At 35.3% G+C, this 17,219-nt stretch overlaps 4 protein-coding genes across 4 annotated transcripts in view; 1 reads left to right on the forward strand and 3 right to left on the reverse strand.

The window, feature by feature from the left end:
- Positions 1-396: 396 nt before the first annotated feature.
- Positions 397-1,185, reverse strand: LOC142979210 (zinc finger HIT domain-containing protein 1). Its single transcript, XM_076124019.1, has 2 exons — positions 860-1,185; positions 397-574 (listed from the first exon to the last, which is right to left on the reverse strand). Exons 1-2 carry the CDS (start codon positions 1,183-1,185, stop codon positions 439-441), a joined length of 462 nt encoding a protein of 153 aa, XP_075980134.1. The 3' UTR covers positions 397-438.
- An 8-nt stretch (positions 1,186-1,193) lies between these two features.
- Positions 1,194-3,126, reverse strand: Tfb5 (transcription factor B5). Its single transcript, XM_076124023.1, has 2 exons — positions 2,866-3,126; positions 1,194-1,380 (listed from the first exon to the last, which is right to left on the reverse strand). The coding sequence occupies exons 1-2, from the start codon at positions 2,898-2,900 to the stop codon at positions 1,194-1,196; spliced, it is 222 nt and encodes a 73-aa protein (XP_075980138.1). The 5' UTR covers positions 2,901-3,126.
- LOC142979214 (meiotic nuclear division protein 1 homolog) lies at positions 1,363-2,834 on the forward strand. Its single transcript, XM_076124024.1, has 5 exons — positions 1,363-1,477; positions 1,640-1,776; positions 1,884-1,989; positions 2,251-2,397; positions 2,606-2,834. Exons 1-5 carry the CDS (start codon positions 1,388-1,390, stop codon positions 2,744-2,746), a joined length of 621 nt encoding a protein of 206 aa, XP_075980139.1. The 5' UTR covers positions 1,363-1,387; the 3' UTR covers positions 2,747-2,834.
- Positions 3,127-3,650: 524 nt separating the features above from the next.
- LOC142979199 (neuropeptide CCHamide-1 receptor-like) overlaps positions 3,651-17,219 on the reverse strand; it is a 215,115-nt gene continuing 201,546 nt past the window's right edge. Inside the window, exons 5-10 of the mRNA XM_076124006.1 lie at positions 16,173-16,303; positions 11,909-12,097; positions 11,318-11,421; positions 9,087-9,224; positions 5,661-5,774; positions 3,651-4,835 (exon numbers count right to left, since the gene is read on the reverse strand). Coding sequence (XP_075980121.1) covers positions 4,775-4,835; positions 5,661-5,774; positions 9,087-9,224; positions 11,318-11,421; positions 11,909-12,097; positions 16,173-16,303 — 737 coding nt within the window. The 3' untranslated portion in view covers positions 3,651-4,774. The remainder of the gene's footprint in view (positions 4,836-5,660; positions 5,775-9,086; positions 9,225-11,317; positions 11,422-11,908; positions 12,098-16,172; positions 16,304-17,219) is intronic.

The following is a 17,219-nucleotide window of genomic DNA, read 5'->3' on the forward strand; positions in this document are numbered from 1 at the left end:
TGCGGAAAAAGTCCGCATTATAGGATTGTATCCACTTTTAATAAAATCTTTTCTCTACACAAAAAAACTCGATATTCGGGTTCGTGTGCTCATTTGTGATTCTTGAAGCCAAAGAAATATTACAAGTTCATACATACCTACTATAATGCGAAAAGACTTTTTCCCGACCTAATATTTTGCGATCTCAAAATGTGTGTATTATGTTAAAAATATAATTAATATTTACTTGTGACATAAAGGTAAGTAGGTATTTATCAGGCAAATTAAATATAATGGTCATTCAAAGCAATTCTAATTTCAAATTTTGAATCCAAGAGTCTATGGTCTTGCTTTTTCTGAATATGAGTAAAAAAATAACGCGGGAAAAGTACATATTTACGACACAACAAACTCAAGTTATAGTGAAAATTTATTTATTGTCTTATTAACTACATTAATTCAAGCAGTCCATTTGAGGCATCTTGTATCTAAGTGTGTTCCTAAGCATCGCACGCAGCAGTAGCGGGCGCCACAAGGTATGCAAGTGTAATTCGATGGAAAACCACATACAGCACAGAAATGTCGATCGGGAAATCTAAAAAAAGATAAAAATTTAATTTAATCATGAACCTACTTTGTTAGATTGCTGATGAATTAATCATTGAGTCGTTATAATTTCGGTCGAATTTTTATGGTTTTACAAATTCAAATTATTTTTATTCACAAAAAATATGGTGCAAAAGGTGGTTAATAAAATGTATTTTGTATTAATAATGTATTTTGCCATTAAGCTGACATGCAAATATTACAACAAGGATTAAAGAGAAAACTATTATTACTGTATATCAAAATACTCGATTTTTAACGTTCTTATACTTACTTAGAAGGTGGGACTTGTGCAGACAAATAATTGGGCGGATCCGGTCTAAAACTGGCGTCCTCCTCAACTAACTGTGCAAAAGTTTTCCGAAATCGCATCTTATAATACTCTGCACTCTTAGCCTTTTTCTTTCTAGTCGGCTTTTCATTGGAATCGGCGAATTTCGGCACCTTCTTCGACATAACCAGGTCAGCATGTGGGTCTTCATGGAAATTGTCTTGTTCAAGAGCCTCGACAGCCTTTCTAGCTCTTCGCTTTCTTGCCGCATCATCGAGCACCTTCCTTCTCTCCACATCCTTAACTCTACCGGATTCTCTCGAAGTCATTATGAGGTTTACAGTCCTTTGTCATGTACGGGTATACTCAGTTGGTCCATCAAATCATCCACACGGGCTTGTAATGTCTCCACTATATCTGCAGATATGAATAGATGTGTTTCATCCAGGTCTTGAAGTATAAACTTTCTGCCAAGTGCGAGAGTCTCGTCTAAGTGCAGTAGAAACTGTTTCATCGCCGGATCACTGGAAAATGTCGAAAAAACGAGGTTTGAGTGCTGATGAAAAGAAAGTTAGGATGCTGGAGATATTTCATCAGAGTAAAGACTTCTTTCAGCTGAAGGTGAGACTTGATTTTTAAATTCCAAATTAGGATTTGATTGACTTAATTCAACAACTTCTCAAGACTTTTAATTTACTATTTTTTAGAACAGTAGTGTCAGAGGTCTATAAAATATAATGTGTAGTAAGTAAGCACAATAATAAAATTTAATTTTTATTGTAGGAACTGGAAAAAATTGCTCCAAAAGAGAAGGGTATCACTATGCAATCAGTAAAAGAGGTTGTACAAAGCTTGGTAGATGATCATCTAGTGGACTCTGAGAAAATTGGCACTTCTATTTATTTCTGGTCTTTTCCCAGGTACCTAACATATTCCACTACTTTGTTATGTTGAAGATAACAGTGACATAAAGTATAGAATTGGAAAAAAAAATGTATTTGGTGACTATTCACATTTTGGCTTACAGTAAAGCAAAAAATGCAAAGAAAAGAAAATTCAATGAACTGCAAAATGATTTTGAAGAATGCTGTAAGAAGTTGAGAAAGGTGGAAGATTCAATTGCAACGGAATCTGTGAGTATTGAATTATAACCATTATTATACTGGAAATGATGAGTCTATTTACAAAATGAATAAGTTGTCACGGCATTCTACATTACCAATAACAACTCTAGGAGCTGTGCCAGTTTTTTATTATAAAAATTTATCACATCAGTAAGATTTAGTCTTGTTAATAATATGACACCACTAATTTAATGCTTTATAAGTCATCCTCTGCTTTTATAAAAGACATGCATCTGCTTGTACCTACTAAATATTACCAATATATTTCAGGTGAGCAGAGTACAATCAGAAGAGAGAACTCAACTGCTGTCTATGTTAAGTGATCTTGAAAAAAAAGAGGAGAAACTTAAGAAAGAATTGCAGAAGTACAGAGATTCAGATCCCGAATATATTGCTCAATTGAAAGCTGAATGTCAGGTGCAATTGTATAGCTAACAACTTTTCTATAGCCTTAGAGAATTTGCTGCTTTCTTTAGTTAACTTTGAGATGTTGCTATAGGCTGCCCAACTTATTACTGTTGCCTAAAATAGTATAATTAATTTATTTTTCTCAGCCATGCAAGTTATGTGTTTGATTATTTTTCACATCAATGAAATTGTTGCTATAATAAGTTTTTATTTTTAGGGTTTAAAAACAGCAATAAACAGGTGGACTGAAAACATCTACATATTGAAATCGTATATCAAGAACACATTTCAAATGGACAACGCTACCATAGACCAGAATTTTAATATTCCGACCGATTTGGATTACATAGAAATGTAAACAAGAGGCATTTCAAACATAACCTAAAAAATATATTTTCCGATTCAAAATATTCATATTTGACATTATAGGATAGCGTTTTTTTTATAAAAATATATGTGTTGCTTTATTTCACGTACCATTCCACAAGAACACCTTTCATAACATTCACCATGATTCATTTTTTATTGTATCTGTATCGGCAAAAGATTCAACGTCTAAATAAAGCTGTTTTCTAGATATTATTGAAGTGTTAGTAACTACTTATGTCATATATTTTCTAAAATAAAAAACCACTTGGTTTTGGTAACGATATTATTCTAGAAAATAGCAACAAAGATAAAACAACACAACAACCATTCGCTTGATTTACAATTTGACGATAAGATGACAGTAATGAATGACAGTCGAGTTTACTACGATGTTGCCAATGGAAAATTTTAACTCCGGCTTTGAATACCTTAACTTATACCTATTTAAAAAAAATAGTGGGTGGGTAAATTCTTTCGCGATAGCGAATCCGTAAGTCATTTAAAGTTTAATTTTAAAATATGCGTGTAGTTAAGGTAAGGCAAGTTATAATTTTATTAAGGACTGCTAACTATTCAGAGAAAAAGGTCGTCCACAGGGGGATTGACCGCGCAGGAATATATGTATTTATTTTGAAAGTATCGGTATTGTAGTATTGTAAGTTGAATGGCTGGCAATAAATATTCTATACTCTAGCTTCTCATTCTTTGAATTATTAATTTATTGTTACAGGGAAATATTCAAGCCATTGCAGTCTGTTGTACAACACAACTGCAATGGTTTGAATAGGTGTTAAAATGAAAGAACAAAGTATTCAAAACTATATATTAATTTATTCTATAAACTTTTATATTTACATTATGTAATATTTGATAGATATGTACACTAGTACAAAAGTATTGACTAGGAATTTATTAATATTTCTCTTTTTTGTTCATTTTTTACTATTATTATTTTACAAACAGTAAGGACAACTTAGTTTAATGCATAGGTAGGTAATGTAGGTACCGAAATCTAAAGCCGTTAATTACATTATAGGTAGGTATAGACTTGAGTTTAAACAACAATATAAAACAAATAAAGATGTCTACGGTCTTATCAATAAAATCACATAAATTAGTATTTTTATTTACATTGAATGTATTATTATAATGTTATGAACATTTTAAAATAATTTTTACCCCAATAATTATGTGTATAACTATTTTTATACATAGGTAAGCAATATAATTATACTTATATGTACAATTTTACATAGGTAGACTTAACAAGTTCAATTACTTAGACTCATGAAAAAAACAAAAGAGCTCCTATCTTTTGAAAAAAAAAATGGTACAAATGAATATAAAAAATGCTTTATAACAGATTAAAATTTAGTGAATAGACGTACTCAGACTCGTACTCAGAACTCTATATAAAGCTAAAACTAGAAAGAAATATACTGAGTTCTCTCTTTTGTAGTCAACATTTTTATAGTATAATTTCGTTGCGATATCTTACGTGCCGTAGATGGCCACTGCGTAATTACTCTTCTGTTTAACAATAGGACAAAATATAGTACAATACTTAAACTACAACAGATAATTATAATTATACATAATAGCAAACACATTCCTGACAAAACTACTAGGTACATAATAAGCAGTAGTCGGTAAGTCTGCTCTCTCTTCGTTGACCTTACGTGTTAAGTCTATCAACAGTTCTTTTTGTTGACTATCATCACAGTTATACAAAATATTCCATTTAACACACAACTGACACAACCACTGAATTTAAATTCCATAGACAATATAAAAACTAACATGATCGGAAGTTATCCATAGGCAAAAAGAAGCTCTCCGTACTACTAACGTCTTTTGCGTCAAAATTCGTTTCGACGTGTTTCACACCGTTTTCGTTTTCACAACACTTTGGGAAAGGAGCTAGACTGTCTGTTTTATACACGAAAGATTTGCTATAGTTCTCTTTAGATCTCTCTTGATTGTTATTTGCCGTGGACCGAAGGCCACGAGTCCTGTTTCAGAGTTTTGATGAACCGTTGTTCAGGAGTCTGACGCTGCTTTCGCGGCCGACGCTGGCTCTGTATACAGAAAAAATATTTTTAATAGAAATAAAATACACTTTACTATAAAAATTATATTGTACCTAAGTAAAAGTATGAGAAATTGCAATTAGACTATTGAAACTGAAAACTATTCGCAGAATGTAACGAAGTGACATTTGGGAATTGAACCTGCAAGCGTTCAGTTCGTTCGTTTAAAATCATAACCGAAAACACCGACGTGGACGGTATACGGAAAAATTACAACTTAGGCCCAGCGCAGACAGACCGGAATAATCCTCGCGCGGTCTCGAGCATTTTCTTTACGGCTCGCGGATGCTCGAGCATGCTCGCGACTGTTCGAGCCTGCGCGAGGAAAGCGTTCTAGGTTACCATTCTACATTAAACAGCCCGTTTTTCGTGAAAGTTCGTCAACAATAGTGGACTGGGCCATGATTATAATTGCTCGTTTGGCTGGAGAAGAATAAAAATGACGTTTTCCCTCTTTAAACTCAGTAACAACATTGAAAGTTCTCGTACGATGCCGGCGGCGACGCAAGGCCGCGCGGGGATACCCGCGCATCCTCGAGGACGCGCGAGCTATTTTTGTCAGGTTCAAGCAATTATGCACTTTATTTTAATGATTTTAAAGTTGATTTTAAGGTGCATTAAAAAAATCCTCTCCGCTGCGCTCCTCTTGGTCTGCGCTGACCCTTAAAAATGTAAGAATATAAGTCAGCGCCATCTATTTATAAACAGCTTAACCATAATGAAAATCATTTGTAAGGTTTACTCTAGAGGGCGCTACAAGTACATTTTGAGGTCACTTGCTAAAGTTTTTTAATCAAGAATGTTGTTACTTACGTCCTAGGCACCATACTGATGTTGGTCTTTCTGCTGGAGTGAAGTCTTCTTGAAGTAGAAAGAGACAGAGAACCTCGCGGTCCGTGTGTTGAACTACTTCTACATAGAAGATACCTGAACAAAAAATAATGCCAAGTTTATTTATGAGCTCAAAATTTACACATAGGCTTTAAGTGTTAAATTAGATTAAAGAAAACATTAAATCCTTTTAATTCAAAATCCTAGTAATATTGCAAATGCGAAAGTTTGTGATCATGGATTGATGCATGTTTGTATATTTTGTTACTCTTTCTCGAAAAAACTATAGGTTTTAATGAAATTTGATATACAAATAGCTTTTAACCTGGACTAACACATAAAATACCGTTTACCCTGGGAATCTATTCACGCAGACGAAGTCACGGGCACGAGCTAGTTTTGCATAATATGGCTATTTAATCTAACTTTAATAGCTAAGTCGTATTAATGTTTGGTTTGACTTTCGGCCAAACTTTTTAGAGTAAAGTTCGTTATATCCATTATAGAAGTGATTATAAGCTTACTATAAAGTTTAACTTAATCAATCAATCCCATACAAATATATGGAGCTATGAAGCATACAGTTTTACTTAAGCTGTTCAATATGAGCTATATTGAACGGCTGTCAAACAGATTAGGTACTGCAAGAACTTTTTGAACTGTTTTTAATCATAAATTTTAGTCAGCTCAGTACATATGCCTCTGTTTGAATTTATAATTAAGTAATTAGCCCCTGAACCGCTATTATCAATTGTAACAATTAATTGGAGTAACCACATGGTTACTTTCATAATACTCTGCAAACAAGTTGGTTTTGACGTAAAGATTAATCTAAAGTTCATGTCTATAGAATGATTAGGCATGGTTGACTGATTTGAATATAGTATGATCGTTAAGTTAGTTTTTAGCGGTCCCATACCCAAAGGGTAAATTTGATTGCTTAATTTTGCTTGATTTTGATAACGGCAAAAGGAGGGCCTTGTAATATTCACAGAATAAGTATTTATAAATTTATTTTAAAGATATGGTGGCCGCGGTAATCTTTATAATACAATTGCATACCTAGTTCTTTAGTTTTTGCCTATCTCCATAATAATATAGATTAGTGTTTGATAGTAGCATTATACAAGAAAAAGTTAACTTTTAGCTATATTAAAATGAAAAGATACCTATTGCTTTCACTTGTAATATTTTCGCGAGAGTACAGCAAAATAATTACTTAAAGCAACGTATGAAAAAATGCATACAGTAAATATGAACTCATTTCCACATGAATAGGAGCTCACTCTCTGGGATTATAAGAATAAATCTGCGAGCATTGAAGCTACGGAAAACGTCATACACGAATAACTTTAAAGTATTGCTTGTATTTTTTGAAGTGCTTAAGTTACGATTTACTGATTATTATTTTATTTTAATTTCCATATCGAGCGAGAGGTCTAAACCATATTTTTATGAAGTTAATATTTCACGATTGGCGGGAATTTTCGATAATCTAACTTCTTAATTTTGGTCACTAGATAGATAATATTTATAAGGTTACGAACCCGCTTCGCTCACATGAATATTTGAGGAAAAGTTTCTTTTTTCTCTATAAAACCTCCCATACCTTTTGAAGAGAGAAATTATGTCGAAAAGAATACTCTGAATTGGGAGACCGTCCTCGAGCGTTGCATTGTGTTTATATTATTACTAGCTGACCCGCGCAACTTCGCTTGCGTCACCTAAGAGAATGGGTCAAAATTTTCCCCGTTTTTGTAACATTTTTCGTTGCTACTCCGCTCCTTATGACCGTAGCGTGATGTTACATAGCCTAATAGCCTTCCTCGATAAATGGGCTATCTAACACTGAAAGAATTTTTCAAATCGGACCAGTAGTTCCTGAGATTAGCGCGTTCAAACAAACAAACAATCAAACAAACAAACAAACTCTTCAGCTTTATTATATTAGTATAGATGTATGTCTCTCTGTTTGTATTTATAAACTTTATTTCTTTGCCTACATACATACACGATAAGTATATTTAAAAACTGACACAATCTAAGCTAGCGTTTTGGGACAATCCTAATCATCGCGTGCTAAAACGTGTTTATGATCATGACACATTTCCCTTTGGAATTCGCATTAAAATGTTCATCACCGTAATCATTTTCACCTATGGCAACATGAACCAGTGCCAGCCAAATTTTATAAGCACTTGCCTCCAGCGCAAATACATCGAAAAGTTATATCTACGGTCACTTATCGATGGTAGTGCGCTCAAAATACGAGGCTATTCTTTTGGCTATAAGTACTTTTTTATAACCCTAGAAAGATTGTCATATTGTATAGTAGTGAAAAGAGACTCATGCGTAAAATTGACTCACGCTCGTCGTTATATTTCAAAATCGGTGCAACTTATTGACACGTACAACACACAGTAGCCCCTAGTGAAATGTCCGAAAGGCACAGCGATGCATTCGCGATATTAAGAAAGATAGAGCGATATAAGCAAACGCATGCGTAAAGACGCAGATTATCTTTCTACGGTTAAAGACTTTTCGCACTTCAAAGAGTATTAGAAAACGAATAAGTATTTTTGCTATAGTGGTGAAGGATCCCTAACTTTAGAGAACCGTAAATACGTTAAAGGTTTATGCAACGAAAAATCCTAGTTATAATTGTGTCCGACCAGTAGTTTTTGCGGGATTCATTTTTACAAACTTTCGTATTTGAAACTTTAGTTTCATATAAAAGTTTTTCCCTCGTTCCACTCCCTTTGGTAAAGATATTCTTAAAATCTTCTTTTAGTGCTGCTCTACACTTCCTAAGGAATCTTCATAACAAATTTAAACTTTCTACGCTCAGTAGTTTCGGCTGTGCGTTGTCCAACAGACAGTTACTTAGTATCGGAAGATACTAAGTAACTGTCTAGTCGATAGTGGTAGTGAATCGAGGTACAGTAAACACTGTACCTCGATTCACTACCACTATCGACTACCGACAACCGACTAGCTATCGTTATTTTGACGTTTAGAATGTACTACCAAAATAGTTTCTACGTAGTTTCCCGTCAGAGGTTGAGCAGATTTTCATACAAAGTTTCTCGATGACAGTCATTCTTTTTTCTTTTTTAAAAAGACAACTCCCGCACTAAGAATTGCTCTTGTGTTGCGGGGACTTTTACAAACATTCAAACAACGGACACAAAGCACAACCAGACCCGAAACAATTATATGTGGATCGCACAAATAATTGTCCCGTGGGAATCGAGCCCACGACCTCCCGACGCAGTGGTATCGGCGTGGCGAACTAGACCACTGCGCCACGGAGGCAGTCATGTCAGTCGGTTGTCGGTAGTCGATAGTAATAGAGAATCAAGCTACTGATGATATAAGTATTAAAAAGTATGGATGCGAGGATATTACCTGTTGAAATGTTTTCTGAAGATGCCACTGGTGCAGTACAGAGCTATGGGGTTGACGCAGCTGTTGAGGAACGACAGACAGAACCCAATGATCCTGAGTGCGTGCCACCAGCCGTTGTAGTCTTCTTGTGCTGTAGGACTGGAAAATAAACAATATTTATGTTTTTTTTTTAAATAAAAATAAAATTAAATGAATGAATTAATTAATTTATTGAATAAATGAACAGTTACAAATACATAAAATCACGCTTTTTTCACGTAAGGGTAGGGCAAAGATCGAAGAACGCCAAATTCCTTTACTTCGTTCATTGCCACGCATCTTGTCATCAATTAGGTAAGTATTATTTGTGTTCACGTCAATTTATTAAACATTGTAATGAATTTTCAACTAAATCTAATAAAATATATTTTTCCTAATCTCTCTCTCATCGTATGGATAGCGGTCACCTAGTGTCAAAGTTGTTTAAGCCGTCCGAAGGCCTTTGACGTGGCTTAACGACTACTATCTTAATTGATAACAACCGGGACCGACTTTTTACGTGCCCTCCGAAGCACGGAGATGACCAGTTCAAATATACTATATATGGTCACCCATCTATGGAATGTCCGCGCGAATGTTTGCTTAACCCACAGATCGTTTACCGACCGGTGAGCGCAACTGGCTATGGACGCTACAGCTGTTCTGGAGATTACCTGCATCACACATTTCTATAATTATTTCTCTACTATTTATCTTAATCAATTTTCATATTGTGTGTCTAGGTTATTATTTTATGCTTAATTACATGCATAGAATTTAATTAGTTACTAAACAGTAATAACAATAATTAACACGCTCTAATGTGCAGATTACGCTAATCAGTATGCATAATTAGCTTGTATCACAAATTGATTAAACACAAGGCGATTATCACTCAATAATTTAGTTAATGTAAAGATTATACTTACTTAGTTAAAATATACATGAAACTAGCTGACCCGCGCAATTTCGCTTGCGTCACATAAGAGAATGAGTCAAAATTCTCCCCGTTTTTGTAACATTTTTTACTGGAATTCTGCGTCTATTGGTCGTAGCGTGATGATATAGCCTACAGCCTTCCTCGATAAATGTGCTATCTAACAGTGAAAGAATTTTTCAAATCGGACCAGTTGTTCCTGAGATTAGCGCGTTCAAACAAACAAACAATTAAACAAACAAACTCTTCAGCTTTATAATATTAAGTATTGAGTATAGATATTCATAAACACAAAATATTTGAGAGTTTAGTGATTTCAGGGTTCTAGTGTAGATTGATATTTTTTTGGTGTTACCCAATCCGCATTTGGCTAGCGCGATGGACTCAAGGTTTATCCCCTCCCTCATTATGGGTTAAATTTGTTGTTAGCTCGGCTCGAAAATTAGTGAACACGAGTGACTATTATAAAGGTTTGATTTCCGGTTCAAGTATTTTTTGCGTATTTTTATTAATGTTCGAAAGCTTAATAGTATCCCAGGTTTCAGAAGCATACACATTTGCTCGCTGACTGCTGAATAAGTGGGTGTAATTTATACAACTCTGCCTACACCTTAAGGAAACAGGTGTGATTCAATAAAAGAAACATAAAATATTTAAAATAGTATAAAGTTTGTTTTAAATATGAAAGAAATAACACTTTATTAAAAAAAGCATCATCATCATTCCTGTCGACTATATTTGAGTCGGCTTCCAGTCTCCCGGGATGCAATCATACCAGTATTTACATGAAACCACTGCATAAAGGACCTCCTCAACCTTACCTCAGTTAGACTAGTTGTCAGACTTTCAAGCTTCTGCCTACTCGTAACGATTGTCAAAGGTCTTTGAAAATTACAGTCGGGACCCATAATAATGTAACGTGCCTTCCGAAACACGGAGCAATTATTTATAGAGCTTTAAAAGAGCATTTTAAAGTTTTGCTAAACTTATGGATGGTTGAAAAAAAGTAAAAAAAATGTGTAATACTCCTATCTGGCGATTCTTAAGACAAGATGTTTGGAAGTGAATAAGGCATGGGAGGTTCGTAACAAGTGGTGTTCTTTGGTCATTGCTTATGGAAAAAGGCGTCCCATTATGTATGTATGTATCTATGTATGTATAATTGATTTGAGCATCACCTGGGTAATGAGTTAAACACAGTAAAAGTGATATAAGTTAAATGGTTTTATGGGATACGATTGCGTGTCATGTATCATCTTCAGTTTTTATAACCTACCAGTAATAGAACCACATCATGAAGACATGTGATGGCAGGAAGCATGCCGCGAACACCAACACGAAGGCTAACACGGTGACAGCCACCTTTCTTCTGGCACGCATCTGAAATTATAACATTGTCTTTAAAACTATAAAGAACGGTGGTTTCAACCTGACAATCTCGAGTAATTTCTTCTGACCATTATTCGACTACGGCGGTCAGTTTGATTGCAATTGGCCAACGGTGCAGGACTTTGTTAAAAGTCTAAGTGTATGCACAATACACAGGAACACTCTCTATTTCTTTACTCTCATAGGCTAGTGGGATGGATAACTGACACGACTAGTGAGAGATCAGGCGCAGGACCGACGGCTTTACGTGCTCTCCGAGGCACGGAGGTCTACAACCTCAACTTCATATTTTTGAGAAATTACCAGATTTATATGAAGGTTATAGAGACAGATTACATGGTATTTCAGTCCCAATTTACAAGCGATTGAAGTCGCGCTTGTTGCCAAGTGGCAGTAATGACACATTGTGGCTTCGGGCAAATAAATTAAGGTGAGGAAAATAAATCTAATAATCAAATTAAATCAATATTTTTATTACCTGTCTTTGCGTGCCTTGCATTTCTCCAGGCACGTTTTGTGTACTGAGCACCAGATGGCGCGCCATTAGCACGTAGAACAGAGCTATAACCGCGAGGGGCAGCGAGTAGTACACTAAGAACCTCATGAGCACTATCGCACGAGGGTAGCTCTCACCCCACTCGGTCGGGTAAGGGTAGCATACGAGGAACTGAAACAGAAAACGGATATTTGAATTATGATTGTTTCTGGATTTATTCGCAGTTTATTGTCTTCCAGGTCAATGTTCGGGCATGGCGACTATTTTTTGTTACAACCAGCAAACGGTGTAGGAGTTTGTATAGTGTCTAAGTGTGTATATGTTACTGTAAAAGCCCGAACGGTGGTAAATCCTAAGATTTTCCGGTATAACCTAAGATTTACCAACTCGCAATGGTAAAAGTCCAAACAATTCTTTTATTTCGAACTTCTCCCTATATTCACTTGATGATATCGAGATGTCGCCGGAGTCCCGCTTCGCGGGGCTCCTCCTTCTGGGTGGTTAAAAAAAAATTAAAAACCTTAGCCTTCTAACCTAACCTACCCATGTCGCTTTGCCCATAACTCCTTCTTTATAACTATGTCACAGTATATAATTATACCGTGAAATAGTTATAAACATAGTTATGAAGGAGGATTTTTTTATATATCGTAACAAAGTTTTTTAACTCTGGCTTGTTCGGACTTTTACCATTGAGAGTTGGTAAATCTTAGGTTTTACCGGAAAATCTTAGGATTTACCACAATTCGGGCTTTTACAGTAACATATACATATACACTTACTATTCTATCACTCTCATGGTCCAGTGGGACCAAAGAAATAAGACCGATTTACGTGCATTCTGAGACTTAACTTCGTAACTAATTACAATAATTTTTGGCCCAACTTGGGATTCAAAAACTAGACCTTTGCGAGGCAGTCTTATGCATAAGCCAAGCTATCTAAAACATTTGACATTTCGTAAACTTTTGAGAAAGTACTTAGTTATACAGATCGGTTAATAACATAATAATATTTGAGAGATGTATTATTCGCTTATTTATTCATAAAACTATTGTAAAAATAAGTTATAGTATGAGACGTTGTTCTATTTCCAGTAAGTGTGTAACCTTTAAAACATTTTCCATTAGGAAACTGTTTAAAAGTGTTGAGTATTGCATCGTAAAAGTAGGTGTAATGTGTTCTACTTGCGTTAGACTTTAGGAAATGTAAACTAAATGCGTGTTTGTGTTTGTTGTGTAGGTGTGGATCACTTTTCAAAGGTCATCCTAAAAAAATGTAGCTATATATTTTACAACCGTGTCGATTCAATGTTGCAAATTCCAACAACTAATGACTAATCGACTAAGCTATTGTAAGAAATTGATCAGCGCTAGCGGATTTAGCAGGAACTATTTTCTTCAAGTAATAGTAAAATTGTCAAACAATCTAGATGACAGTTCGGAATTTAAAGTGAAACAATCTATTGGTATTAATTTACAAGTGATTGGTGAGGAAGCAATGTTTAGGTTCTAGGCAAAATCAGACAAGTAACACCCTGCTGTTGTAACAAGCTAGCTATCGAATAAAATAGTATGAAATGTGATCAACGCCACTAGCGAGTGTCGTAGGAACTATTTTTGCAGTCCATTTTAAATGTCAAACTCTCAATATACGATTATGATAGTCCTGACGGTTTGACTGCTTTCATACTACTTGATTTTTTTAACAGCGCTGCCTATTCTGCTATATGACAACGGGCTTATATACCTAAAGAAAAAAACACAGGTCTAAATTAGTTTCACCCTCTAAATTATCGTCTGTATAATATTTATATCGCGTGAATTAATTGTTTACCGAACGCGGAAAGATTACGGCGAAATTTCCCATTTGGCCATTGTTTGAATTCCCTATAGTCATGCCCTGTTTCTGGATTCAACACTCCTTTGTACCATGGGGGATTGCGTCATAAGATACTAGATTAATAAACGAATAGAATATACAAAATGGAGATTCGGCATTTTGTTTTGCGAGAATTGTAGTTTTAGTTAGTTAGTTTAGATCTTTTGAGTTTTTCTTAAAGTCTAACAACTTAGTAGAGATGCTTGTATGCAAATCGTGGCTTGTGGAGGTACCTATACAAAAATATGAATAAAGAACAGGGCCTATCCCCTCCCTCATTTGGCGGTTACCCTTGCCCAGCAGTGGGAAAAAAATAACATCAGTGACCCGCAGACTTATGCTGCTGACGGTTACCAAATGATAGCTACTTATTAACTAAAGGTGAATTGTGCATACCAAGTCACGTTGTTATACTTGGCATACTAGCTTTTGGTATACTTGAATAGTTTCCTAAAACCATGCTTCTAAATCGACAGAAGTCTATTAATACAGGTCGTCCCAGTAAAGGACCAAATAAATAGACCAATTTAGTGTAAAAATATAAACACAATCATATCGCTCAACATTTTTTTCATAAAACAATAAATGACGGTCTTAGTTCAGCAAATAAATGACCCATTTTCTCTAATTATTGCAATAAACTAGAACCGTATGTAAATAGTTTTGTAATTAGCACAGCTAAGTGTCCCGGCAGAAAGTTATTGCTCAATTACGTTCTCAACCTCAGTTAGAGATTGCTTTACAAAACTATTTAAATCTTATTGGAGCGTAACTATTAATAATTGCGGACCTTACATATTTGTGGTTATATTATTACTGTGTATAGATTTGGTTTCCTCCGTAATGCAGTCTTGTAGTATATTATTATGTGACTGCTATGGAAAGGTCTTAGGTTCGAATCCCGGTTCGGGCCAAAAATGTATTCCGGAGTTTTTCTGTCCAGACTTGCTTAATGAATTGCCCGGAGTATAGAAGTTAAAACATCACAGTACAAATGCTTTTGATACCACAATTCAAGATGTATTTTATAATCGTGTATAAAAATAAAATATATTTAAATACTAGCTGACCCGCGCAGCTCGGCTCGAGCTTTCTTGTTTTTATTTAATACCGCGCATTTTCAAATTTATTCACCTTTTACACCTTCTCTGGACTTCCACAAATAATCCAAGACCAAAATTAGCCAAATCGGTCCAGCCGTTGACGAGTTTTAGCGAGACTAACGAACAGCAATTAATTTTTATATACATAAATTTCCTACAAATAATAAAACTCTTTTAATTTCAGCCTACCCGCTTGTCTTTAACATCTTATCTGATGCAAAATACGCAAACGATATTTATCAGCAATGAAAATTAAGTGGCTGACTAATCACGCGATGAAGAATAGTCAGTATAGCCCTAGGTCAGATTTAGGTCATTAGGCTAGGTGTTGAAAAATATACTCAGTGTGTAAATTATATTGCTTTTTTGCACTTGTAGGTCGTATTTGACGTCTCCTGACCCTCAGAACGTTAAGGTTTTACGACACATTTTTTAAAACATGAATATTTTATTAGGGCAATTTACTACGGTGGTATGGTGTAGTTATCAAGGATTTGATATGAAGAAATATAGAAAGAAATCAACGTTTTCAGTGTAAGATTTCAGGATTTTTTATGTGGAATGCTCGTTAACACTATAAACACGTAAATAAATATGTATGGACTTAGGACAATTCACATATAATTTATAAAGTTTGTAAATTTTCAACAAATGAGTACCATAAAATAAAAAATAAATGAGCAGTGATAGACAAGTGCTATAAGTTGATACCTTCCACGCAAGTGGTCGCAGGTTCGAACCCGAGGCAACACACCAATGACTATTAGAAGTTATGTGTGTATTAGAAATAATTATCACTTGTTCCAACGGTGAAGGAAAACATCGTGATGCAACCTTGCATGCCTGAGAGTTCTTTAGAATAGTTCTTAAAGGTCTGCAAAGTCCCCAACCCGCAATTGGCCTGGTGGACTCAAGGCCTTACCCCTCCCTCATTACGGGAGGAGACCCTTGCCAGGAGAAATAAAATAAGCAAAGTATTTTTGATATGCTAACTAAAAACGTTTTTTTTCTTTTCCTTAGCCCGATTGAGTGTCTCAACGCTGGGCAAAGGCCTCAACTTCAGAAAAGTTTCATTTTTTTTTCCTCACGATGTTTTCCTTTACCGTTAGAGCAAGTGATAATTATTTTTAATACACACATAACTTCGAAAAGTCATTAGTGTGTTGCCTCGGGTTCGAACCTGCAACCACTTGCGTGGGAGATGCCAGCTTAAACCACTCGGCTATCACTACTGAAAAGTTTCAGTTATTAGTTAAAATTACCTGTGTAGTAGGATTGACGACGAAGGCTCGTACATAAGAGCCTATGTAGGCGGGAGTGGCGAGCAGTGCTGCCAATATCCAGATGCCGATAGCCGTGGCCACCGTCAAACGAGTCGCTCGTTTACTGCCACCTGAGAACAAGGTAAAAATATTATATGTAATGTATCAGCTTAGCCTTCCTTCCAACTATATTGCAGTCGGCTTCCAGTCTCAGCGGATGTAGCTGGATACCAGTGTTTTACATAAAGTTATCGGACCTCCACAACCCAGTTACCTGGGTTATAACACGATACGTAAGACTGGCTGCTGATAACGACTCTCAAAGATCTTTGAAAATTAAACCATAATTATAAGTGCCTTCCGAAAAACAGAGCAACTCAGTATCTATAATATTGTCACCCATCCACAGATCAACCTCGGCAAGCGTAGCTTAACCTGAGAGGTCGATCCGTGCGGCTGTAACGTACTTAGCCACAAGCTCCTCACAATAGGTACTATATAAAACAGCCTTGATATTACCAACTAGCACGTGTTTTTGCAGCAAATTCACTTCAGTAAATATTGTTCCATTGAACCAATACGTTACGGCGAAAATTAACGATTACCATTACATTTGCGATTGTTTAACGTCGACATAAAGTAGCACGGCAAACAGTTGCTCAGTAAATAAAGGAGATCGTTATTCAGAGAGATTTATCACTACTGCCCTCTAGTAAAGAAAAATTAAAACTAACAGTTGCGTGTAGTGCCTTTGTTGGCACGCTTGTAAATTTAACAAAGGAAATTGCTTTATGGTGCTTTTGTAAGGGTTTTTCGAACCGCCTGTCTTCTTTTTAGGTTTGGTTAACTATTTATAGCTTCCATTATAATGTTGTATAATATTTATTTATTTAAAGACTATTTTATTTATCGTATAATGCCTCAGGCATTATTTATCAGTCTACTTTATGGACGAAAAGTAAACAAATAAAATCGTGACTCGTTACTTTATAATGTGTTAAAAGAGTGATACTTTAAGGCATATCATGCTCTTGAAAGCCGTCAAAG

This window comes from Anticarsia gemmatalis, chromosome 16, assembly GCF_050436995.1.
Source record: "Anticarsia gemmatalis isolate Benzon Research Colony breed Stoneville strain chromosome 16, ilAntGemm2 primary, whole genome shotgun sequence".
In the NCBI taxonomy this organism is placed as follows: Eukaryota; Metazoa; Arthropoda; class Insecta; order Lepidoptera; family Erebidae; genus Anticarsia; species Anticarsia gemmatalis.

Excerpts from the sequence above, each read along its gene's own strand:
- Tfb5 (XM_076124023.1), bottom strand. The coding sequence starts at position 2,900 with ATGGTGAATGTTATGAAAGGTGTTCTTGTGGAATG. Across the intron at positions 1,381-2,865 it reads AAAGGTGTTCTTGTGGAATG|TGATCCGGCGATGAAACAGT; the intron begins GTACGTGAAATA and ends GACATTTTCCAG.
- LOC142979210 (XM_076124019.1), bottom strand. The coding sequence starts at position 1,185 with ATGACTTCGAGAGAATCCGGTAGAGTTAAGGATGTGGAGAGAAGGAAG. Across the intron at positions 575-859 it reads GCACAAGTCCCACCTTCTAA|ATTTCCCGATCGACATTTCT; the intron begins GTAAGTATAAGA and ends ATCTTTTTTTAG.
- LOC142979214 (XM_076124024.1), top strand. The coding sequence starts at position 1,388 with ATGTCGAAAAAACGAGGTTTGAGTGCTGATGAAAAGAAAGTTAGGATG. Across the intron at positions 1,478-1,639 it reads AAGACTTCTTTCAGCTGAAG|GAACTGGAAAAAATTGCTCC; the intron begins GTGAGACTTGAT and ends TTTTTATTGTAG. Across the intron at positions 1,990-2,250 it reads ATTCAATTGCAACGGAATCT|GTGAGCAGAGTACAATCAGA; the intron begins GTGAGTATTGAA and ends AATATATTTCAG.